At 40.8% G+C, this 25491-nt stretch overlaps 1 protein-coding gene across 4 annotated transcripts in view; it reads left to right on the top strand.

Annotated features, from left to right (window-relative positions):
- CNKSR2 (connector enhancer of kinase suppressor of Ras 2) overlaps positions 1-22002 on the top strand; it is a 222132-nt gene extending 200130 nt beyond the window's left edge. For all 4 annotated transcript variants that reach the window (XM_074149949.1, XM_074152442.1, XM_074151617.1 and 1 more), the window contains 2 exons: positions 18542-18738; positions 21787-22002. In XM_074149949.1, coding sequence (XP_074006050.1) covers positions 18542-18738; positions 21787-22002 — 413 coding nt within the window. The remainder of the gene's footprint in view (positions 1-18541; positions 18739-21786) is intronic.
- Positions 22003-25491: the final 3489 nt, after the last annotated feature.

Raw genomic sequence — 25491 nt, 5'->3', positions numbered from 1 at the left:
GCTCCCAATTCAATTAAAAAAATCTCAACATGAGCATAATAGTAATCATCATTACATTCCCTCCCAGCTTTCCCTAACTGGGTGGGTTTTCACACCATTCATGTTGAACATTTTAGCAAAAGCTGCTCAAGACCCTCAGTAGAACAGGGCATAAAGAGGAAGATGACATTTTCGCTCAGTCTGCTCATTTTACTGTAACCGTGCAGTCTGATATCAATAGCTTCATGTTTATGTCATCTGTCTCCTTGACAGACTTGGATAAGAGATCCTTGGCCAGGGTGGAAAGTTGCTGCAGTTGTCAGCAGCTGTGGCAGGAGCAGCATCTCAGTTGTCTGCCCTTGGACATAGGCAGGCAGTGAGGACATGACAGTCTGGCCATATGTTATTTAGTCATGCAAGTGATTGTGTCAGTGTATTAGTATTTTTGTTGTCAGCATGGAAGGCACCATCAGAAAAAGCAATTACGTTATTTGATCATAGGCTATTAAAGTGTTCTTTATCTAAAGTGGTTTCTACCAGTTGAAGTTAAAAACTTGTTTATGTAGTTATAATTAATTCCATACGTTTCTGTTCGCTTTTAAAGCCCCAAATGAGTCAATGTATAAAAATTCCCAGAAATATGCTGCTGATAAAGATGATACAGAGAATAGTCTGTTATGATAATTGGATCAATTCTCCTTAAATATGCCTTATTAAAAATTTTGTTTATATAAATGCAAAAAGTTAGTACATTACTTTTTTTTTCAAGGTTGAATTCCAAAGGAACGTAGGTCCGAAGGAAACATATCTCCCTTTTTTTGCCCCATTTCATGGGGCAACAAACTGGATCTACAGTTCCTGCTTCATGGTCAGGAAATAAAGACATGTCTTTTTAAGCAGTTCTCAGTATAAACCATGCAGGAGGTTTGGTAGATTAAGTTGAGCTTTATATGCCATTACAATCATAGCCTGGCTAATTTTAGCTTACAACAATACTAAGAATTGGATATTGAAAGCAACCTCACCATTAGATGTACTTGTCTTCTGGGTGTAACAGCGACTTCTCTTGGGTGATGCTTGTCACATAGACATATGTAACTTAGTTTCAGTGTAACCCAGCAATTAGAGTGCTAATATACAACATTTGAACAACATTCTCAGAATTCATGAATTTCCCAGTAGGATGCTGAAGTCCTTTTTTACATCTTGCACCCTCTGAACATATATAAAACTATAAGAAGTTCAGCCAGCTTCTTTTTTTTCCTCAGCATGGTTATTCAACTATGTGCCTTTTTTTCCGCTTCAGAAGAATGAAGGGTGGTTCTCCTTTTGTACCAGTAACAATAGATTTTTTTCAGATTTCTAGTCTCTCTGTTTATGTCCCGAATTAGAGGGACTCCTGTGTCTGGGAGCAACTCTTTTGTATTAATTTACAATCGTTACGAAACAAACTACTCTAGAACAATACTGTGGATTTCTGACAGAGACATGGGTCAAAATTGCTCCATCTTGGAGTTACGGACCATCACTTTAGTAAGACCCCAGTAAGGAACTAAAGGAGAGAGTTTTACAGGTATTAGAGAGACACCTATATACAGCACAAGAATAACCATGAATTATATCTAATGTGGAGGGGCATAATATAGGCAGAATTAGCAAGAATATAATATAGTAATATAGTAAGAATTAGTAATTTGATGGTTTGACATGCTAAATTAAAAAAAAAAAAAAAAAAGAAAAACAGAACACAAAAACCACACACACCAGAGAGCCGCCAAAACTGGGATCTGTATGAGTGGGTGCACTCCTTCATTAGATGTTTAGTTACTGATACTGGTATCATTCTTTTTTTTCAAGCAAGCTGGAAGTTCATCACTTAATAAAACCTCCATAAATAGATAGCAAATAATATATGGGCTCTAGTGGCATTGGCAAAAAGCTTCTTGTCATTTAGGGAAACAGAGTTCATGAAGCAAATGCATATTCTTTATGTAAACTTCTTCCTTGACATTTCTGTGTGAAGCTTTACTTTAGCAGAAGGTAGCGCAGAAAGAAGGGTTAGAAATGCTTGAGAGGTCTGCCTCCATGGGCTTCCAAGTCCATGGCTGTTTTTATCAGATGTGGCTTTCACAAAGCAATAAGAGTGCTTTGAATGAAGGTCGTAGCAGCACGCACCGCCAGTGCGATGTCGTCATTTGAGCCTTGGGACAGAGCGGTATCAGGCATCACAGCTGTAAGCCAAAGCAAGACTCTGGAGAAAAGCACAATGACTTTATTGGGCTTAAAAGGTCTCCCCTGCACATGAAGTGTGCTAGATCTGATTCAGCGTCCATGCGCACAGCTTAAGACAGGATCATATAGAGGATAATATTGTTCTGTGTACTAATAGATATGTCAGTGGTGTGGTGCTGGACAGTGTAGGACAACTTTAACTATGAATTTTGAGTTGTCCAGGTGCTTTTCATTGTAACCCTAGTGGGGATTTTGCTTAGTTTGTTGTTTGGGGTTTTTTATTTAGTTCTTTAGTACTGAGTAATTAGAGGGTTATTTAGCAATGACTGTAGTATATGAAGCACATATTGGGAGAGCTGGGATACATTTGCACATTTAGAAATACTGAGGTAAGTGAGAGGAAGAATCCCTGCAGATCAGAGCCCCGTAATTTCCCCACCTCATTCTTTTTGCGGGGCTAAGTGCAGCACTCGTGCAGGAGCAGACACTGGAGGTTATACGTGGTCTGACACAACCACCTGTCCTCCCCGTCCCCATTCCTCATTGTGGTGCTTTCTCATATAACATTTGTGCTTTTGGTGTTCCTTTGTTGTCACTTTTAGCTCAGTAAGGACATGAGGGATGCTAAAGCATGTGCTGTAGCATTGAGAAAACTGGCACTTAGCATTTGTAGATAGCATATTCCTGTGTTAGCATTGTTTGGTGCGGTGCCCTTTACTGCAGTAACTCAGACTCCGGAGGAGAACTGAGTGACTCCTGCTACTGCTTCCACATCTAACTGGCTTCTTGCAGGATAACGTGCAGAGATGCTGCTTTGGAGTATAGCGTCAGGGGGCTGCACTGGATATGTCATCAAAGCCCTCTTTCCTCAGGCAGTCTCATTGCCAGGCTCTATACCAGCTCCTTTTCATCTCTGTGTGGCAGCTGTCTGAGACCTGAGCAGTCCTGAAGATGGTAGGAGCTTCCCACCATTAAGCAATAAATGGTTTGTAGATCTGCCAGCATTGCTCCCGAGGACTCTGTGTCAAATAGCATTGAGGCATTTCCCTGTGAGGCATTTCCCTAGTTAGGAGGGAGATGTATCTGCCATTGGACTTATGACAGAAAGAGCCAGGTAGCAGTTTGTGGTACACGGGGAGGGATTTCTTTTCTCCCATGTTGGCATTCGTTCTTGTTCAGAGCCTGATTATTCATGCGTAGTATTTACCTTCAGGGGAATATACATAACTAGACATGCTTCATTATTGGACTAGATAATAGGTAAGAGCTTCTAGTCAAAGTTCTTCTGTATCTCTCATGAATATATAGACAGATGTAGAAATATGTACACAAAATAGGATACAAATAAAGGAAAAGATAGAGATTCAAAAGGCGGTTACAGTTTTACTGATTGTCACTATAGATAGGAAGTCTGAAATTTCCTCTTCTAAAACTTAAGTACTCATTTCAAAAGTAAGTGTATTAACCTGCTATTATTCTACCTACCCCTTCTCTGAAAAGCAAATTTACCATAAACATACCATCTAGTAATCAAACATCTTGTAGTCTATTTAGGCAAAATATATAATGGGAACATTCATAAGAAAGCTTTCATAAGAAAGATTCTCAAGTGGCAGTGAAAAAATGTTATGCATTTTATTAAAAAAAACCACATCAAAGTGAAAGCCCTAACTTAAATTACTTCTTATTAGTGACTGCTGGTGTGCCTTCATTATTTATAAATAGGTCTCAAAGAGAAAAAGAAATAGTTGATTCACCTTCCACGCCCCTTTCCTTACATTGGACATCTTGTGTGAGAGCCATTTTGAGACTTTATTGATTGTGACTCTCAAGCATTTCTCTTCAGTGAGAACTTTCTCCTCACTTTGCTTATGTTTTTATTGTGTTTTGAGATGTGTTGGTATGCCCAGAAAGGTCTGCAGAGCATCCCTTTGCTCTTGCTTGGGTAGGTTTGTCCCAGCCCTGATGCATTCTGTCACCACCACTTTCGATGGGTAACTGCTAAAGGTTTCCTCGAACATAAGATTCCTCCCATCTAATGTGACTGCATTAGCTGAAGAAATAAGCGGAGATTTATAGCAGGCAGCTTTGTTTCTGTAACCTCTCTGGGGAAGTCATTTGCCATAAAGCTCTTCTCATAATGCAAACATAATTTAATTGATAAATGCAGTAAGTTCACTTCATTATTTTCATAGGGTCGCATTCATTTTTGTATGTGAATGGCAATTGGTTTATTTTTCAAAATGTTTGCAAGTCTCATGAGTTTCATAAATTGTAGTGTCGATAAGTATCCATCCAAAAGCACATTACTTGTTCTTTGTTATTTGTATTTGTTCTCCTTTAAAACAAATTTTAAAAACCTTAACTAGAAAGGGAACCATATGCTGGAGATTTTTTACATAGATCATTTTGCTAATGCCAGGAAGAAAAATGTTGGTTTTATAATGATAAGGAAAAATAATTTTACTACCAAAAAGCTGAATTTCTAAGCTCTTAATATGCATATACACTAATAGGAAATATTGTATAGTTGGTTACTATCGGTAACAGTGATATAGTAAATTAATAACAAAATCTATTTAGAAAAGCCCCCCAAGTGTGCCTGTTAATGATATTCACCTTCAGATAAATAGGACAGCATATGCTACCACTTATCTTAAAGAGGTCCTAATGAAAGGCTGTTCATACACATTGTGACTAACCCAAGCTGGGACACCCAAGAATTACCAGTGTTTGATGATAGGCCTATAATGGCCTTAACAATATTACTGAATAGCCTTTTCGAAAGTGTGTCTTATTACCAGGGGTGTTTTTTTCAGAAATAGTCATCTTCTAACACAAAATTTAGTTGGATTTTAGATACATAACAAAGTCCTGTTCCACCATCTGTTGAAAGCAGCACAGTTCTCCCATAGGCACAGAGGACGTATCCCAGCCGGCCTCAGCAGGGTGTGTGGAAGAGCTGGGTAAAGACACCCGCTAGGTAACGCCCTTGCCCGAACTTCAATAACCCTCCTTCATTTCGTAGCCACCTTGTTTCACAAAAAGGCAAGTTTCTTTCCCCAAAGCCTGACCTTTGAAACTAAGCTTCCTGAATTTTACAGATAAAGTTATAAGAACAACATCCATGAGACAACAGGATCTCCCAAAGCTGCAGAAGTGATACATTTGAGGCAGCAATATCCTCTTTCACTTAGTGCCTTTTTCTAAACAAAGCCAAAGCTCTGATTTTAAATTCTGTGACTGTTTGTAGTGTAAAACAGGGTGAAATGTGAAAAACATGTCCTTTTGCAGTCTGCTGAAGTCTTCCTTCCCTCAGCCCCTTGAGTCCTGAAATGTGCTGGTTTGGCCTTTTGTTTGTCGAGGGTTTGGTTTGGGGGTTGGGTTGTTGTTTTGTTTTTGTTTTTTTTTTCATTTTGGTTGTAGAACCAAATGTTCCTAATTTTAAACGGTAAGCTATGTAAAAGTTTCTCTTGACTGCTATACTTAGGATTCAGTTATATAAACTGCTTTCCTCTCCCTTCTTCTTCCTCCCCTCCCTGTTGATGCATAGAGTCCCTGGAAAATCTCAGCAGTGGAGGAGAGGCTGAACTCAGTTTGAGTTCCATATAGCAATGCTCACCCTCTGCCTCTCTGGAAACTCATTTTCCAGTTGCTGCCGTGGGTGGAATAAATGGCACCGATGTTTCCATCTGGGATTCTTTCCACCTTGTGCCTTCTGTCACTGAGACAACTTTTCTGCTTTCCCAGACCTTTTGTGATAAGCTCTAGAGTAAAAATGGCAATGCTTGATATTTTCCTTCTTTTTCATCCAGTCTTTCAAAAACAACAACAACAAAAATCTCTTTAACAAGGGATAAACAAGTCTCACCAGTTAAATTGGATTGAATTTGTACATCTTTATATTCTGCACAGTTGAACTCTTTCCCAAAGTAGTTTTTTTAACAACAAAACATCCCTCAGCTTTTCATATCTGGGATGTAAAATCACAATGGATTTCAAGATTCATGAAAAGTTTTGTATTTTTTTACAAATAAGTATAGTAGACAATAAAATAGGGTATGTACTGGCAGCAGCTGGGCTTTTGAAACTGCCCTGTGTGTAGAGACTGCATATCCACGCAGAAAGTCTTAGTAAACAACTTAGCTATATGCTGTTTATTTCCACCTCTCTCTTTCTCTTTTGTTTGCTAACACAGGTCCACAAAGATTCTCAAGTTCTCAAGTCCTAGCTTTTGGATGTATGTAATGTCAGTGTGGTTTCGAAATCACATGATTTCCTAGCTCCATATCTTACCCTTCACTCAACGTTGCACAATGCTGGATTGTCAGCTAGGATAATGAAAGGAGCCAGACTCTGTTGTGCCACCTCTTTTTCTAGTTCGTGCATAAGTTGCCAACAGGATATTTTTCTGTGTTTGTAGCACGTTTGGTGGATTTGGGACACATTCTTTGTTTCCTTTCTCCTCATTCATGTGACCCTTTTCCAGTGCTTCCAAATGAGCTAATGTCTTCTAAACATAAAGCAGACCAACCCAAGTTAGTTAGAGTGTGTATTGTTCTCTTGTTTTATTGTGGGGTTTTTAATTGGTCTTTGTTCTGTTCTTTTCTTTTTTATTTTTTTTTAAGCATATCCACAAAGACAGAATATATAACTTTCTGCCCTAGATACCTCTTTTGTATCAGGGATGGATATTTTAATGGAGCAAAGTGTAATAGCAGAACAGTGCCATGTCTCTGTCCTCATGAGCATAGCTGCATGCAGATTCAAAAAGCTCTGTAGTGCTGCTACTGTATGCCAGATTTGCTATTTGCTCTTGTTTGCATGATAGTATTTCTAATATACTAATATGATATGGAAATAATGGCACCTCACAATTCTTTCAACATATTGTATCACTGCTTTATCATATTAGGCTAATACACTGCGAGAGTTGATAGCACCTCTCCATGTCAAATGGGATCCACTTCTCTTGGCACTGAACCGATTGGACTCAAAGGTTGATAAACTTATCATTAGCGAATTGGCACGACGGAGACTCAACTTCAGCCTCTTGCAAGCAACCTAATGGCCTCCGTTCAGAAAGTCAGTTCTTCTTGAATAACTTTGATGTTTATAACAGAGAACAGACCTGTTAAAGCATAGACAACCACATGCCTGGATATGAGGCCTCCAGGAAGGTGTCAAAGGGCATGGCCAGTCTTTTGAAGAATGCACCCTTTCCACAATGGGACTAGGCACAAAGTCAGATCCAGTCTACACGGAGTACATTTGCAGAAAATACTGCCCCCCGCACGGGAGAACGGAAGGGGAAGAGGGTCTTGGCAGGGGAAGGGCTTTGATGTCACTCAGTTTTGTTCTGCAGACCTCAAGGAATTAAAGAGGGATTCAGCCATGGTAACTGTAAAATCCTGTTGCTTGTACTGAACTCCAGTGAACCCGTTCAGGCCAACCAGACAAAGTCATATCATTTAAGCGTACTTCACGTTAGTGAAGGAAGTCACCTTACTGTGTCATGCTAAAATAAGTGTATTCTGTCAAGTGGAGGTATGTACAGACCTTTCGGAGACTTCCATTTATCTAATGGTTTCTAATGAATTACCAGAGGGTACACTGACACTGGTTTGGATGATGATGGAGAAGATACCTCACGCTGAGATTTATTAGACTCTGCAGATAAACTCTTCACTTCCTCTTTATCTTCTAGGACTTAAACATGTGAGTGATGCTGCCTGGTCAAGCAGGCACAAAGTATTCTCTGTATAACACCCAGACTCCACAGGGCTGTTTTGGGGCCAGTATTTGTCTGGATGTCACTCAAAGTAGATTCAGATATTGTACTTATCATTATGTTCTGGGTCCCCTATGGGTTGATGTTTGCCTCTATCTCTGTGGTTAGAATGTGGATTTTCCTTAATATATTTGGCTAAGGGTGTATTGTAATAATGTTAATGCTAATTACTTGATATTTCATACTATCTTACGGGGAGATACTTTTAAAAAATGTATTTTGAAATGTTTTCTTTCTGTTTGCTCAATGTATGGTATTGCATTATGTTAATACCAATAAAATTATATATATATAGTTATATATATTTCCCTTTTATAAAGAAGTAAATTATGCTTTTTTGCCTCACAAACAGGAAATGTGCAGTGAATAAAATTACATCATTCTGCCTTACAGCAGGTGACAAAGCTTATAATAGTTTTAATAATCTTTTTTGAAAAATAAAAAGTATAGTATGACATAAACTAGTGGGAAATTCATCAAAATGCATGTTTTGTGTTTCTGCTCAATGGGACTGTCACAAATCAGCCTAAATATTTAGTAATGTTGTTTTGGCATCTTTAATTTTTTCCGATCAAAAACATACACTGTATTGCTATTATTGATTACAAAACTGTACTGTCATAAATTTTTGCCTGTTGGCCAAATAGACAAACCCACTGCGTTTTTATGACTCTCTTGTCTGTAGGAATTGATTTTTAAATTTAATTTAGTGCTCTTTCCAATGCTTGGCAAAGGCAGAATTCATTTTTTATATAAGGTTGCCTTTGAAGTATCTGCCTCTGCCAGGGCTGATAAATCACTGCTAAGTACATAAAGATTCTGCAACCTGAAGGATATGTCATTAAAGCCTTGTTGGAATCGCCTGCAACCCCAGCCAGTCCTTTACATTCTGTCATTAAATTCCATAATTAGTTAGAGGTGAAATGTTTTGGAAATGAATTAGAGAAGCAGAAGCAAAGATGTGACTCTAAAATGTCCTTTGGCTGCCATTTGGGGTTACACTGATGGCTTATTTGCTGCTCGTAGCCAAAGGCCAGCATATATCTGTGCTACTATGAATTAGATCGTCTTCAGCTTCCTCTCTTTCTTTTCCCCACCCTTTCTAACATATTGTATTGGGTATCTTTGTTTTGCAGAGGCATTCAGAAGGGCTGTAATTAGCAGTCCCCTGCATTTAATTGCATACACATTTGTTAAATATTTTTCTGTATGCCTTAAAATAAAGTATAGAAAATGGCAGTAAATGTTTCTTTAATGAAGGCATTTGATTTATTCATGAAGTCAGGATTTTTTTGAAGGTGTTATTTTGGGCTTAATAAAGGAAATAAGCCAGCAAATTTTCAGTTTTGCCTTTGCATAACCATCGTCTGTCAGGGCTAATGTTCATTTCCTTTCTCTTGTTTCTTTTGTGTGCAAACACATTCTGCCCAATGGATGGGGGACGGACCTTTCTTATGTGACTCTAGTGCCAGTTTTGAGAGAGAGCTTTATGTTAAGGTGCATACATGTTCACAAGTTCATTATGACATCTGATGACATTAATAATATCTACAAAAGCCACATGGTATTGCATTTCTCTCATCACAGTAATAGCTTTTGTTCTCAAAGGTACTTCGAACTCTGTGCGGTGCTTACAGACCGTGGCGGTGTGATGGGCATTCAGCAGCTGACAGGGGGTTCTTAATATTTGGCAGTGTTATGCCCTACATAAATCACATGTAAATCAGGGTGCAGATTAATTAGTCTGGAATCTAATCAGTGCAGCTATCATAACATGTGCAATTATAAATCCAATAATAAATCTGAATATCTGAATAAATATGACATCTTCTGGGAAAATGTCTTCAGAAGTATTTCAGAAGTATTTATATTTCATCATATAAATGCCTCTGGAGGTGCTCCCCCAGCAGACGACAGTGCATTACAGAGGTAACTGAGCTGGCTATTAAATTAATGTGGCCCCCGCCCACACTAATTTACCATGTTTCTTTCATATTGAAAGTAGGATTGCAATTCCTAAGTGATGCAAGTGCTTTCAAAAATTCCACTCTCGGTGTCACATTTTCATATAAATAAGCAAACTTGGGATGTAGCCTGAAGTAGAGTTCATTTTCTCAGTGGGTGTTGCTCACCGGGAATACATACCCCTTCTGTTCAGCCTTGCTTTCAGGTACCAAGTCCTTAAACCTTGACAGGCATTGCTGTTGTGCAAACATGACTGTGGCTTGATTCTGACTGGTGAGTAATGTTGCTGGGTCCATATCATTTGTCACTTAACCTTTCACAACTTCATATGCTGTAACAGCTTAGGTTTGTGAAAAAATATTTTCCTGAAGGAGTAATTGCTTCCATATATTGCTTCCGAGATGTATCCGTAGGGACATCCTTGTCCTATTTAAAAGTCACAGCATCCCCAGATGTGTAGCAGTTTACCCAGTTTGCTTCAGCTCCCGGATTACCTCATAAATAAAAGAAGTTTTTCATTGTTTCTGAACTGCGGGGACTGAGGGGAAGTGTACCATCAAAATGTAATTGCTCTGTTTATTTCACTTCAACATTGGTAGCTTGTGGTAAAATTAAACAGCACTTATATCAATGTGTGGCACAGAAAAATGTCAGGATATCCTATTTCATTGTGTTAAAAATCTCCCAAAGAGTCACTAAAATCTGCTCAGCAGATGAAGGCTAAACTGATCTCTTCATAGGCAACTTAATGAGTAGAGTACCGTGTCCAAATACCAAAGGATGCAATTATAACACTGCTGCCAAAAAGATCTGCCACTGATCAGAGTTCCCTGTTACTTTGGGAAGCTTTGGAGTTATCTTCCTCCTTATGCCCTCTCTGAAATCACAGCCCACCAATATAACCTCATGAAACAGCAGGGCTGGGAGCAAATTAGGAGCTTCTCCTGATGCTCATTCGAGGTGTATAAGAGCTGTCAAGAGGCAGCATGAACAAAGCGAACTAATTATTCCCTCTGACTGTGTTTTCCCTTCTCACTAACATATTAACCCATTTGCTGGCACCTATACTTCGTTGCTGAGTGGATGTTGAAAATGCCTAAATGATACTGCCAGCACAATGCAGGTCTGCGGAGAGAAACCTTGAGGATCGATATTTATTTTTAATGCTGAGTTTAGTGTCAGCCCCTTTTTAATAAGCAATTCCAGTTGTGTGGAAAGCTGAAGAGAGGTGACTAACGTGGGCGTGAGACTTCTAGTAGGACCAGCTCAAGTGTCCCATGAAGCCTGGAGGTTGAACGTGCTCCAGCCTGCCAGCTCACAAACTGCAGTCCGCCGGGCAGTGGTGGCTCACAAGGCCATGACAAGGTGTACGCAGCTTGTCATTCAAATGCCACCAGAAGGGTGACCTGAGAGGAAAAGAGATTCGCAGGGATCTACTGATCCAAAAAGAAAACCACTAGTACCATGAATAGTTCACAAAAAGAATTAGACCTTTGGTACCACAGCAAAGGTTTAGCATCTCTCAGGCCTTAAAAAGGCTAGGGTCAGGTCTTTTAAAAGTGGTTATGGTACCTAACTGCTACTGATTGAACTTGGCTGTAGTGAAAAATGCCTGAAATGCCTTCAGAAATCTGTCCTATGGGAGATTAGTTTTCCACTTGCCTGCAGAGTTCACTTCATTTCAAGAAACCAATTTATGCTCATGCATGTGAGAGGAGAGGCAGCCTCCTACCATCAGGTGGAAAACTCCAGCGTATTGCAGAGCTCTGTTGTGTTGGTGCTTTCAGTGAACACGCTCTCTAGAGAATATCTTTTTTGCCTGCAGGTTTACATAATGGGAAAGAATAGAAACCGTGTACAACTATCCTAGTAACCCAAAAATACTTCCTCTTTAGAGGAAAGAATGCTATAAAATGCAAATTTAATACTCGTTCTCTGATCCTCCAGCCACTAATGTTTCGCTAAGCACATGTGTATCAAAGCTTGCTTTTAAACAAGCGTCTCCCTTCCTTGACTCAAGACTTTGGGGGAAATCCTGCACTTTCAGGTACATGGGGCCAGGAAGGTTGGATGATTACACAAATCAGAAAAGCCCAGGCAAAGAGAAGGAATAAAAGAGAGAAGGGCTGGAAAGGCCAGGTGCTGCACAAGAAGCCTCCAGTCTTATTTCAGCTTGCTTAAACTCATGGAAAGCTTTAATATATATATATGTATATGTGTATATATACATATATATATGTATATGTATATGTATATGTATATATAGGCCCATTCAGGCCTTGATTTTGCCATAACATGGTGTAGGAGATGACACGGGTTTCTACTTGTGCTTTAACAGGGAAATCTGCTCTATATTACCCAGAGCAGATGAGCAGGTGGCTTCCATGTAGACCTGAGCTGCATCTTATTGCACCTCCTGCCTGCTGTGCCAGGCCAGGCTTAAACACTATGTTGCTTCTTCCTTTTCTCAGTAATCAGGGATGTGACTTGTAGCATTTTCCTACCAGGACCCGACTTTACATGTCACCATGGCTCCCCCATACCTGTGCAGAGGGGTCACCTCAAGCATAGCACACAGCTGTGTAGACACTACTATCTCCTTGTAAATCTTTCATTGATTTCACCATTTCATTCCTTTTAGCTTGTAGTCTGGGGGGAAAGGAAATACCTAGCTTAGTTTGCCTGCCATCCATCCAAATAGTGTAAAAATGACTGTAAATCCTGTTTCTTTGCATCATAAGCATTTGGATATGTCTCCCTCTTGAGCAGTTTGGACTCTAACGATTAACCTGAACACTAGCAAAGATGGATTTAAGCCTTGCACTGAGAAACCAACAACTACTTCTTTGGAGGATTTCTTCTCTCTCCTCCCCTCCAACACAGCCAAAAACCATGTCCTCTCTCCTTCTACTCTTTCACTTTCTTACCTTAAATATGGGGAGATCCCTTCTGTCTTTCTTCTAACTGTTCCCTGGGGTTTACAAGCACAGCCAGGCTGTTGGTCCCTGTCGCCACGTTGAGTCCCCTGCTCCTGCCTGCCCGTCAGCACACTTGGGCCAGAAGATAGCCTGAGCTGGGGCTCAAGATCCTGCCATGGGAGACCTCCCCTTCCCAAGGGATTCGCAGACATCTGTCTGCTGCACTGCCTGGCAGTGAAACCATTGGAGGGCCAGGTGGGTTTTGGTAGACCTGTTAGACATGGCACAGCCAACATGCTGTGGCATCGGAAGATTACAAAACATTTTGTCCGTCCTGGGATTATCACTTACTAGTTAGCTTGTGGCAGACAAGCTTCTCTATTCCCAGCATAGATGCAACAGGGTCAAGAAGGCAAAGGGGGTAAAAAACCACCCCACAGAGATTTGTGCATCAGGGCCTATTTTATTTATCTTGAGACCATTTCCCAGAAGCCAGGGACGCTCTCCGTTTTGGTGGAGCATTTACTGACACCACAGAAAGCCTCTGGGAGGCTTCAGGTAGGTGCCTCCCCTGTGCAAAAAGTGAAGCAGAAAGGTGTAACTCTCAAATTGGAGGCAAATCTTTGAGATTTGTAGGAGAGAAATAACAAATGGGAGCTGCTTAGTAACGTAATGAGTGATGTATTCTAATGAAATTGCCTGCTTAAGGTCCTGAGAAAGCTGAGCTGGTTCCTCTGCCAGAGGAAGTGAGGTCACCAAAAAGAATGAAAATGGGAGTTTAAATTTCAGTGAATCCGGGGGATTTCAGTCTGACTCTTTGTGCCTTGGTCAGTCTCTGTCACAGACTTCGGAGCAGCTCGGCTTTCTCGGAATTTGCAGAGGGTGGTAATTTTGTTCAAATGCAAGGCTAATTGCAAGTAGAGGAGTGGGTGGGCATGAGAGGAGCTGCACAGTGAAGGAAAGTGTGTCACTAAGCTGTAAAGGTAGCAAACAGCAAAGACGATAGCGGAAAAACGGAGAAAGCTGTCAGGGTGGCAGTGGTGTCCATTAGTCAGGACAAGGAGTCTGAAGATGATGGGGAGTTAGGAGGCACCGGCAAAGCACAAAGGGACCTCAAAGTAGAGCATTAACCATTAAAAAATCTGACCTTGTCAGCACAGTGGGTAACAAAATTTATGATTAACTGTGTTGTACTACCCTTGCAGGGGCAGTTAGGTGCTCTTGTAGTCCCTGGTGAAACCACTGATTCCTCTGGTAATTATTGAAAGGGTTTCCCTATGCAAGGGGAGCCATGCAAGCTTCCAGTGGCTCCAGCTTTTACAGGGGAAGTGAGTCACAGAAGCGCAGGAACCTCCACTGAAAATTATTAGAGGTTATTCCATGTATTTAGAGCAGATTTATGAGAAATGTGTCCCTAGAGATTTTCTGTGTCCAGAGTGTGATGTGTTAGCCATCTGGGTTGCAGTGGTGGCCTTCTGCGTTGCCATAATTCAGTACCATCATCCTGAATCATCAGGTTACATGGACTGATCATCTCTTGATCCATGTAAATACCAATGTCAACTGTTTCTCTCTGGTCACTTTTCACTCAAGTGGCTGATGTTCTTATTTATTGCTCTTAGGATCTTGGTTTGTAAGAGGGAAATAATGGAAAATATGAATAGGCCAACAGAGGCAGGAGGTGGTTACACTTAGTGCACCATGGAGCTCAGGGCATGCTCTTTTGAACAACAAATGACAGCACAGTGTAGAAATCCCACCAGCTTTTCCTGAATGCCAACAAACCAAACCATTCCTGACCTCTTAGTGCTTCACCTACCCAGCCACATACTCCAGCTCCCTCTCCTAAGAAAATATAAAAGTACATACAAATATTTACGGCATCTAAGAAGAGAGGGAAGAGTACAAAAAGTTCAGAAACTCTTTCATGTGGAAATCAGAATAATGAAACCTAATAACACACCATTTACTAGACCGATGTATTCTTTACCTCCTGAATTTAATGCAAATGGCTTTGCATTCACTTGAAGACACAGGAGAAGTTTCATTGTTAAAAAATTTAGTACCTGTATATTATTATATTTGGAAGATACGGTTCTGAATTTAGATCCTGTGTGCTGCAGAGTTTATGCAGCTTTATTTCTGCTCCAGAGCTACAGAGTTGTTCGGGCTTGGGTGGGGCAGGGGACAAAATTACTGCTTCAGAGAAGGGACTCTCGTTTTTAGCAGGAGGTAGAAACAGCTACCTGACAGCGTACTCAGAGAAACGGGAGATGCAACCCATGTCTCAGCAGCCAAGTGAGGGTGAAAAACAACCTGCTGCATTGCCTGCTGTTCTGAGGTCATCTGCAAATCCCATTAGGCCAGTTTTCTACTTAAACAAGGCATTATCTGAGGCCTTATTCTTCCTTAAGGAGACAGCCCTGCTGTAATAGCATGACTTGCATACAAATCCACCAATTTAAAAAAAGAAAATATGTTTTAAGCTCAGCTGTATATCTAATCAAGTACCTCAGATGCTTTATGGTACCAAGGGCTTCACCAGCACCTACAGGAAATCAATCAGAGCCTTTAGCAGAAGGGTGAGGGAGGGGAGATTTGTGTATAATCTCATTCCCGCCTACTGAGAGCCATTGAGAACAGCACTACCACCACCTTCAGTGTTTCTTTGGAAAATATTAAGAGCTTGGGATGCGTTAGCGTGATGCCTGCTGCCCTCTCCCCCGCCGTGGGTGGAACAAGGCGGCGTCTTGCTGTGTTTGAGCTTCCCCAGCCTCAGCAGCAGCAAGACATTTAAAGGAAGGGACCTGCTGTTTTTCTTCCCTGCTCTTTCCTTTGTAGCAAATCCTATCCCCTTTTCTACATGCCGCTCATAACTACAGCACCGAGGTGGTGACAGAGCCTGTGGGAGGCAGCCCCAGCCAGGTGGAGGTGATGACCTGATGCCGTCAGTGCTCTGCTGTCTAACCATGCCTGCATCGTGCCCCTGTGGTCCTGTGCCTCTTCCTATGCAGCCTCAGAGCATTTGGGGTGAGGGCAAGAGTCAGCAGTCCCTCTGAGGCCCACACTGAGCAGTGGCTGGCTGCCAGAGGAGGTGAGCCATGGGGAGCACCAGCCGTGCAGACCACCAGGCCAATGGTGCAGGGAGGGAAAGTAGCACAAGCCCCCCAGCCCAGCATTTGAACCCACACAGACCACGCTGCCTTCGAGGTTCATTAAAAGCACTTGTCATTCAGGATCAAACCTTGGGCTTGAACTTAAACATTGTCCTTTACCATGATGGGGACCTTTAGTGTTTCAGGAAGCCATGGGTTTTCGATGGCAAGCCTGGACATGGTGGCTGGTTGCTGATCCAGGCACTACATCACCCTAGCAAAGTAAATTCAGATGACATGGAGTCAAAGCACTGATTCTCTTCTTCAGCAGACTTTTCCTCCACTAAACCTCTGAGGGTACAACGTGGCGATGCTGCTGGGGAAAAGATACTCGAGGAAAGATCTTTTTTACCTTGCGTAACAAGGCATAAGAGAAAGAGAGAAACAGATGTGAAATACTCCCCTGTCAGATCAAGGTGGGTTTTTTCCCTTTGCCCTTTAGCAAATCACTCACATTCCCCAGCTGCCAGACTGGTGGACTTCGGTATTCAGCAATAGGAACTGATAGAGAGATCCCAAACATCTGATCTCGTTGCTGCATGGACTTTTTATGAAAGCATAAAAATCAAGACCATGGGGGGTTTTAACCAGTCTTTGAGTATTCAGCTTCTAAATGTTTTACCCTTTAACGTATTAGATGTTTTAACATGAAAGAAATCAACAAGAAAGAGCAATGCATCTCATTTCTATTTTTCTTTAAGTCCTGGTTGCCTCTTACAGTGATGAACCCAGCTCTCCAAGCAGGGTAGCACACAGTGGGAGGATTTGGGGAGCTCTGTACAGACCCATAACACCTCCATCAATAAAATGCCTCTAACCCTTCTTCACTTCCATATCTTCTAAAATTAAAAAAAAGGAGTGCTTTAAAAACAGTAGCCTCCTAAAAAGGGCAAAGGACTAAACTGATGAGAGATAGAGATAGATTAGTTGCTGACTGCAAAATTCTTTGATTGTGTAAAGATCTGTACAAATACAAACACTTTTTGTGATGGGGTGTGTAGACTTGGGTCTCCACAGTTCTTGTTTGAGCCTGAGGTGAGTAGTTGCTGTACTGCATGCTATGGGCTTGAATGGGAGTTTGCCTCGGGTAGCTCCTCGTGAACTAGAAATGTCACTTCTAAACACGAGCTGTCCTCCCTGATAGTGCTTAATAAAAAAACCTTCTAAATACCTGAGGAGTCTGAGGCTCACTACTTGGGTGTACTTCAGCATGTGCTGAATTTTCAGCCAGTGGAGATGGCTATGTCTTGGTGCAGGGTCAGTCACAGGATAGAAGTGGTACTTGAAACCAAACAGCTGTAACCTTCCTATAAGAGCTTTCATGAAAGCATCCTGAGGACACAGACAGCTTGGGCGAGGAAAACATACACCACTATAAAAGCCAGGACTGGGTTGGAGGGTTCTGCGGGCTCTGGAGACAACTGGGAGGCTGCGTGCAGACAGCGACCAGCCGTTGTGTATACCGGTGTCTTGGTGTGTGAGGGGCAGCAGGGACGGAGCTGCCTGCCCCGCTGGCTGGCTGCTCCCCCAGGACTTCTCCTGGTCACCAGTCAGCTAATTCTGGCACTTCACTGGCACTTCCCAAGTTTTTATGGAGTCATCAAACAGTTTCTTCTGGAGGAGATGGTGTGTGAGAAGTTGAAATGTTTTGATGCTCTCTAAATAAAGCATTTCAAATGCTCATATCAGAGTAACATTTCACACCCAGCCTTTGCTTGACTTTTTTTTTTAGAGAAGCAAAATCTTTCTTTTTTATTTTTTCCTTTTAAATGTTCCCAGTACTATTTAGAACAAATACTTTAGAACCTATAATAAATAAATAAATAAACCTAGAATGCAAACAGCACTGGTTTGGTTTGCCGCACTGCTGGGTAGGCTGTCATGAATATGCTCTTATGTCCAGCCCATAGTCTGCTGCTGAACCTTCAGGTAATAGTAGAGTAAAAAACTACCACAAGTGACAGTATTACTGACCATTGAACAACGCTCTTGAGTATCAAAAATAAGAGACAAAAAGAAGTGGACTTCTCTAGGAAGGAAAATGACATGTCATTCCAAGGCCACCATCATAAATATAATCTTGAAACCTGTATCAGTGCTCTTGAGCCGAGATCCGATTCCTGATCACCTTCCTCAGCAGGATGCTTCCAGGGTTTCCTTTCCTTGCAGTAACAAAGTCAGTATGTCACTGTAATATTACTACGCTTTGCACTATTTCTCTTTTTTTTCTTCTTTCTTTGTGGGTCAAGACTTCACATTCTTGAAAGTTTTTCTCCCTTTCTCCTGACGGTAATAGTTAGTGAGAAGGAGCAGTTACAATCGCAGCACTTATTTTCTGGAACTTAGCAGGTGTGAAACGTTCTCCTTATGGTCTAGTTAAACCTGTTAAACGTTTTGCAAAGGTTTTTGATAGATCTTCCTATAATCACATTAATGATACATTGTTCCTTTCTCTATTTTTTCCTCTTCTTTTTTTTTTTTTTTCCTTTTTCTCATTACAGTTGAAACTATAGAGGAAAAAACAGCAGACTCCTTGCAAGATTTGTACAGAGCCTTGGAGCAGGCCAGCCTGTCTCCTTTAGGAGAATACCGGATTTCCACTAAGCTGGAGTATAAGAAATCTTTTATAAAGAGATGTAGCGATCCAGTAGTCAATGAAAAACTGCACCAGCTGCGAATTCTGAAAAGCACTTTAAAGGTGAGATGAAAGAGGGAGGAAAAATCCTGCCCCAGGGTTGGATCGGACTGTATTGCATTCGGAGATTAATTGTCCGCAGCTGTAGTCCAGGCTGAACTAGTGTGCGGAACAAGGGAGACATGAGGAAACACTGATCACAAAGCAGAGAAAAATGTGCCTTGGGAGAGCAGTCGAAGTGAGAGGACCAGTTTTTATTTCTGCCCAGATAAAATCTCAGTCAGCTGCTCCTCCTCTAGCTAGTTTAACAGAATTAAACAGCAAATTATCAGAGGAAACCTTAATCCCTTTTTTGTCCCTGAACATTTTCATTTACCAAAACACATTCACTCTGTAATTGCCGAAGTCTAAAGTTAAGCAAAGCCAGCCCTTCAGAAGGGAGCAGTACCTTTCCAACACTTGATTATTTTCTGATTGCTGAGCTTGTCCAGGAGGAAACCATGTGCTTGCTTTCTGTGTAAACTGATAGGATCATTGTATTTAATCAGTAGGACTGATTAAATAAATAGATAGTAGTAATGACAGATTTGAAGATTTTTATGGTTGTTCTAAATGTACCACAGCTCATTTAGCCTCCCTGTCAGCTTCTTTGTTTGTTACAGCAGTTTCAATTCTGTCTTGATAGAGATTTCGGCAAACAATATGCTGGATTTCCCCAGGGACTCTGTTAACTATATTAAATTACCACATTTTAAGTCACTAGATAATTGTACAGTGGATTTCGTAACAGCTTTCATCGAAGCGGGCTTTATCAACATTAATTAATTTAGTTTTCCATCACCTAGAGAAGCATTTAAGCAATATGATTTTCATCTGTGGGGTTCCCATCCTGAATAAACCTTATGCATGCTTAACTTTCTGCACTGTATCATCTCATTGAAGGCAACTGCTACTTGTAGTATTATATGAGTATGTGAGTCTTTACAGGATTGGAGGCTGGCAGAAAAAGTCAAGATACATGTGCTTTCCACATGGCTTCTACTAGCGTGAGAAACTGAAAAAGAAAAAATCACAGTACTTGCAGACTTTTCGGGGTGGCGGGAGGTTCACACTGTGCTTTAGCACCATGGTGGGATCACTCATACTAAAACTGTGGTTCAGTATCAGCAGCTTGCTACTGTGCTTAACTGTCTTTCTTATTAGCATTTATTGATACCTGAGCTACATTATGCCAATGGCTTCCTACAAATGAAATTGCTTTCCTCCAGGGAATTCCAAAAACAGCACATCCCCGTGACCTAGAGGATCGAAACCTGTCACAATTCTTGTTCTGACCTTGAGTAGCAGAAATCATTCTTAAAGTGCATGACAGCAATAATTGAAAATGCAATGGCAGCAAGTACCAAAGACAGATAATTGCTGGTTTGTGTCACGTGCCAGTTTTGCAATGGCATCATGGTAACTCATAACAAGTTTCTAGGTCCGTTATAGCCCAGAGCTCTACTTCTGCCATATTACTGGTAGTCCTGGTAGTTGTATCTACCAGTAGCTACTGCTGTTACTGAATCAGTTATTCTTGCCTTTGATCCATTCCTTTGATTTCTCCTTCCTGAATGCAGCCACTTGCACTGGCCTTATTAAGTTGATGTTCTGAACTCTCCTTGAATTTATCCAAATTAATAGTAGCCTGAGACAGCCCTCCAAATTGTTTCTTGCTCTTGTTGTCCATAGGCTGTCTGTTCCATCAGCTAAGTCCTTAATGAAAGACCCGTGTGCTCTCTTTCCTGTGACACAACACAAAACCGTTCTTCTGCCAGCGAGTATGAGCTACCTGGCAGGTAGTGCGGAGGTGTGGGTACCAGCCACAATCTGTGATAAGCAGGTTATATTAGTTCAAGCAGAGATATGGTAATCAGGAGTTCCCATGGTTTAATATCCACTGGGCATTCTCGGCTTGCACCTCCATTTCTGAAAGTAAGTACTCTAACACACAGCGTTAATTAGCTGCTGTTTGCAAAGCATGAAAAATACCTTTCAACCTACTGCCTATGGATGACACCTCTGACCTCTGGCCTTCTGATCCTCTCCTGCTAACATGACCTGACACAGCTTAATATTTCCCTTTAACCTGCTCCCCAGAAAGATTTAACATACTCGTAGTATGGACATGGAAAATGTGAGTAAGCAATGAGGAGTGTGAAACCCATCTAGCAGGGGGACAGAGGGGAGGTTGCTGGTGACCATACCATTCCTATGCAGAGGAGTTGCGCTGGAAACCTGCGTGTTAGCTGTGTTTCCAAGGCTTAGGTCTGTTGCATCCAGCTTCCACCACTCGCAACAACCGCGAGTGGCTGCAGGTTTATCAGAGGCTTACTCTGATCTGTACCGGCTGCCTGTCAACTCTGGATAAACTATTCACCGGCCAGTGATTATGATACAGCCACATCACCTGCCTCGATGGTAGGTTAGGAGGTATGAGCAGCTATGTTAGATTTTTACCTGTTTGTGCCTTCTCTTTGCCACTGCAGTGGTAGGAGGAGGTTGCAGCCAGCCAGCCCATTAGATACACTAGATATTTAATGAAGATGAGTTATCATTAGCACGGGGCTCCTTGCACAAGCCTTTGCAATGTAGCACTCAGATGTCCCCATGGCAAGCCTGGTAAAAAAGGCTTAGCTGTGCTGGCGGGCGAGAGGCCATCTGTCTGCATCCCACGCACCCACGCAGCATTTCTTACGCTGATGAAGAAGAGCAAACAGATGGCACTTCGTTGTGTGAAGCCCATCTTGAGAAATGCAGGCAGCTAATAGTAAATAGTGCAGGGCTTGCTTTTTCTTGAGCTGAACAAGGGGTGAGGAGGGGGAATAGGGACTGTTTCTGAGGCTGCTGGAGAAGGCGCGGGAAGCCCTTGCCCCGCAGGGTGATGTGTGACACCCTGTAGGAAGGCCTTCTGCTCACGAGTGATCGTATAGCAGTCAGATAGTCCCCCTGCTTCTAGGGGCTCCGTGGCTTGAGTTTGGTCCCCCCGTTCTCTCCTTCCACCCACATGATTGATTTTGCCAGTGTCTCATCACTCATATTGACTCTTTGCTTGTTCCTTTTCTCTCACAGGCCAGGGAAGGAGAAGTAGCCATTATAGATAAAGTTCTGGATAATCCAGCTTTGACATCTAGAGACTTTCAAGAATGGAAACAAATGTACCTTGATCTCTTCATGGACATCTATCAAAGCACCACCCCGAGGGACTCTGTTAATGGCTCATCTGAGGTTGATGCACTTATAGCCTCCTTAGGACACACTCACTCATACATTGAAACACACGTATAAAGGTCTCCCTTTTCGTCCATTTGCTACACTCCAGCCCTTTACTTAAGTGCATAAAGTAGTTTTTATATCAATATGTGGGAGCTCTAGTAAATTATATTTTAATGTTACTCAGCTGTGTGAAGTAAACCTTCAATGGTCAACGATACCACATCTTTAATGAAGATTTGTATCTTTTATATGCTACCAACGCTCTGCTTGTGTTTACCTTCTCTGAAATAACAAACATGATCTTTACCTATTAAAGAAACATATTTAAAAGCATTTTTGGAAGACTGTGACCTTCATGCAGGAAGTTCCACAAGCTAAAGGTTTTGTTACTGAAGGTCACTTTTACAATGATATTTTATATTATATAATTCCAGTATTGCATTGCATTTTTGGAGTGCAGGTACTATTTTGGTGGTGGGAAAAAAACAATTTTTATATTTAATAAGAAACTCTAGGAGTTTTCTTAAATAACAGAAAAAATTGTAATGCAGTGGTTGTGTTTCGCTTTTGTCAAACACACAAAAGGATGAAAATCAGCAGACAGAAATTACTGATGTGAATTTAAGTATCAAAAGGTTAGGTCTTATTTCCTTGTACTTTTTAAAAGCCTGTTGCTAAGGTTTGCCATCAGTGCAAAGGGATGCTGGTTTGTATTCTAATGAAGACCAAATTATGTGTTATTTGTCTCTTAATCACATTTGGTTGATTTTAAAAAAAATAGTGATGGTACTGCAGTTTATGCTGAAGGTATCAGTATAATGAGCAGATTTTGCAAAAGCGAAAATGTAGACTTTGAACATCCTTGATAGCGACGTTTCTCTTGCCCAGAAAAGCAGCAGTGGAAAAGGTTCCCAACAAAATACTCTGAATCTGAGAGACTTTGAAAATTCCCACAATAGAAATGGAATGAATAGGATTTTTCAAGTAGTCTCCTATGTGTTTTCTGAGCTGTGAAATTTGGCCGTATTGTATGCAGGGAAAATGTGTGATGGGAGCATAGCTGAGCACAGAACCTGAAAAATAACTGAGGAGTAAAAAAGCCCCTGGTTTGCTTTTGAAGGGGAAGGGATGCCTCTGGGTTCTGCTGAGTTCACAAGCCAATTGAAATGTTTTAAACTTCTATGAGATTTGAGATGTGCTGGAGACAACCCAGTGAATATGAGTAGAAATAACTTACTTAGAAATAACAAACTCCTTAGAGTTAGGCACGTACCTGGAATAGGAAAGTGGGAGGGGAATCTTAAATCACGTATTTACTTTTTATGGGCTTGTTTTCAAAAAGTGATCAGAGCATGACAAAATGTTTCTGCTGCTTTTCAGTGTTTTGCTGCATAAGTTAGGACTCACGACATAATTTAATAATGCTCGTGTGAAAAGGAAAAGCTTCCTTTATACATTTTACAGTGAGCTGTACTCTTCACCAACTTTAGACTATTGCCTGTACAGCTCAGTGAATGTACTTTAGACGTTATGAGCTCTGATATTTCCTGACAGTTATATCCATGAAGGGATGAAGGAAGAATGGACAGATTTATTTTCTCTCTCCTCCTTTCTTTTTATTCCTCTCTCTTTCTTGCCCTCTTTTTCTCATTTTCTCCCCTTTCTCTCTTTCTCTCTTTTTTTTCTTTCCCTCTTTCTCTCTTTCTTTCTTGTTATTCTATTGCATTTGGATTGCAAATGTTTTGCAGATTTTGCACAATTGTACAGAAGAGTGGCCTTTCTGTAGCCCATTTTCAGTAATCCTATATTCAAGTCAACATGGATGACAAATCATGTATTAACGTTTGTATAGAATTCTGGATCCAGTGTAATATTTGTACCATTAGAAGAATATTGTTTGTATAAACTGGACATTTATTTACTGCATGGGTACTGACTTGTATATTAAATTTGTGAGGTTTTTGTAAATTTCTCTTAAAAAATGCTTGACTTGAAATGGATTGTGCTATTGTTCCAAGCATTTAGATTCTCTTGCTATTGTTTTACTGGACCAAAAGTAAATATATTCATATAAAAAACTCTTTATATCTGATGGATGTATATGCACATTGTGTAGTTGATTCCTTGTCAAAACCAAGGCAGTTCAGAAGACTTAGATCTGTTGCTATGCAACAGCTATTCTGCCTGCACTTTACATTAGTAAAGTCAGCTTGATTGCTTTAAAGGTGAAAATTAAACATTACAGTTTTTTAAGCTAGTCTAGTGACAAAGAACATGTGTCCTCTCCATTGTGCTGCCTTCTTTGAAGACTATTAAATGTTCTTCTATATATATTTTTATTGTATTAACTCTCAGCCTAGAAAGGGAACACTGTAAAATGAAGTACAATAAATTTAGCTTTTAAATGAACATTTGTGACTCAGGATTTAATTTACTCCATACCAAAGTGATTCTGTGGCATCTGACCATTTTGCCTGCATTTCACAGATCCACATACCTTAATCTGTGCCTTCGAACTCTGCCAACATGGCCAAAAAGAAGTAAGACTATTGCTGTTTCATATGTAGGCAAACTCTGAATAAAGACTTCTGAAAATCTTCAATTACCTCCCTCCCCTTTGTACTATTTGATGAAAGTAAACCTTTTTTAACTGCAGGATTCCCTCATGTACTAGTTCAACAGCTATGAACAATTTTACCGTTATGACCAAGTACAATAAAACAGCGTATGCTACCAAAGTAAGTATCAAGGCATTAGTTACGGCAACTCCTGTAACGTGTCTTAGAGCCTAATAATAAGTATACCCATTCAGCTCTGGCCATCTAAACTAACACAAGATTTGCATACAAAAGAAATGTACTTTACTGGTAGTGAGCATCTATAAAATAACACAAAATAAGCATCTGAAAGGCATGCTACAACAAAGGCGGCTCAGAGAGAAGTGGCTTTTATGAAACAGTCACTGTTTTGACTTATGGCCATAACTGAGTCTACATATCAAAAAATCCGTGCTTTCTGTTCAGTAATTTCATGCTGGTTAGCTAAGACATTCTTGCCTAGTATGTAGCATATCAAATAATACTTTTTCCTTGGCAGTACTTATTATTAGTTCTCATAGGCATCAATTTTCTAGTCTTTATACATCTCACTTTTATTTTGCTTAGCCATAGCATAAAAATTCAATAGCACTTACCAGCTGGGAAAATTACCTCTGATTAAGAAAACAGAAAAGACATTATATTTTTAACCTTTGAAAAATCTGACTTGCAACACCTATTAATTGCTATCTAGGTATTACTCTTCAAAAGTCAAGGATTATGATTCTCGCTCATCGCCTCTAAACATGCTACATCCTTCCAGTGAGATCAACTTCCAGCTCTATAAATCCCATCGCTTTTTCCCATGCTGGAGCCAGACTTTCCTGCCTGTTTCCACCAAATGTATGGCTTATCAAAGCAAAAACCTCCACTCAATCACGTTCAGTGCCATTGCAATTTTCTTCTTCTCCAGGACCCCCATGCTGGCTTATCTCCTGGGATGATTATTCCTCAGTGTGTGCAC

This window comes from Numenius arquata, chromosome 1, assembly GCF_964106895.1.
Source record: "Numenius arquata chromosome 1, bNumArq3.hap1.1, whole genome shotgun sequence".
NCBI classification, from domain to species: Eukaryota; Metazoa; Chordata; class Aves; order Charadriiformes; family Scolopacidae; genus Numenius; species Numenius arquata.
This window is presented reverse-complemented; position numbering and strand designations above follow the sequence as displayed.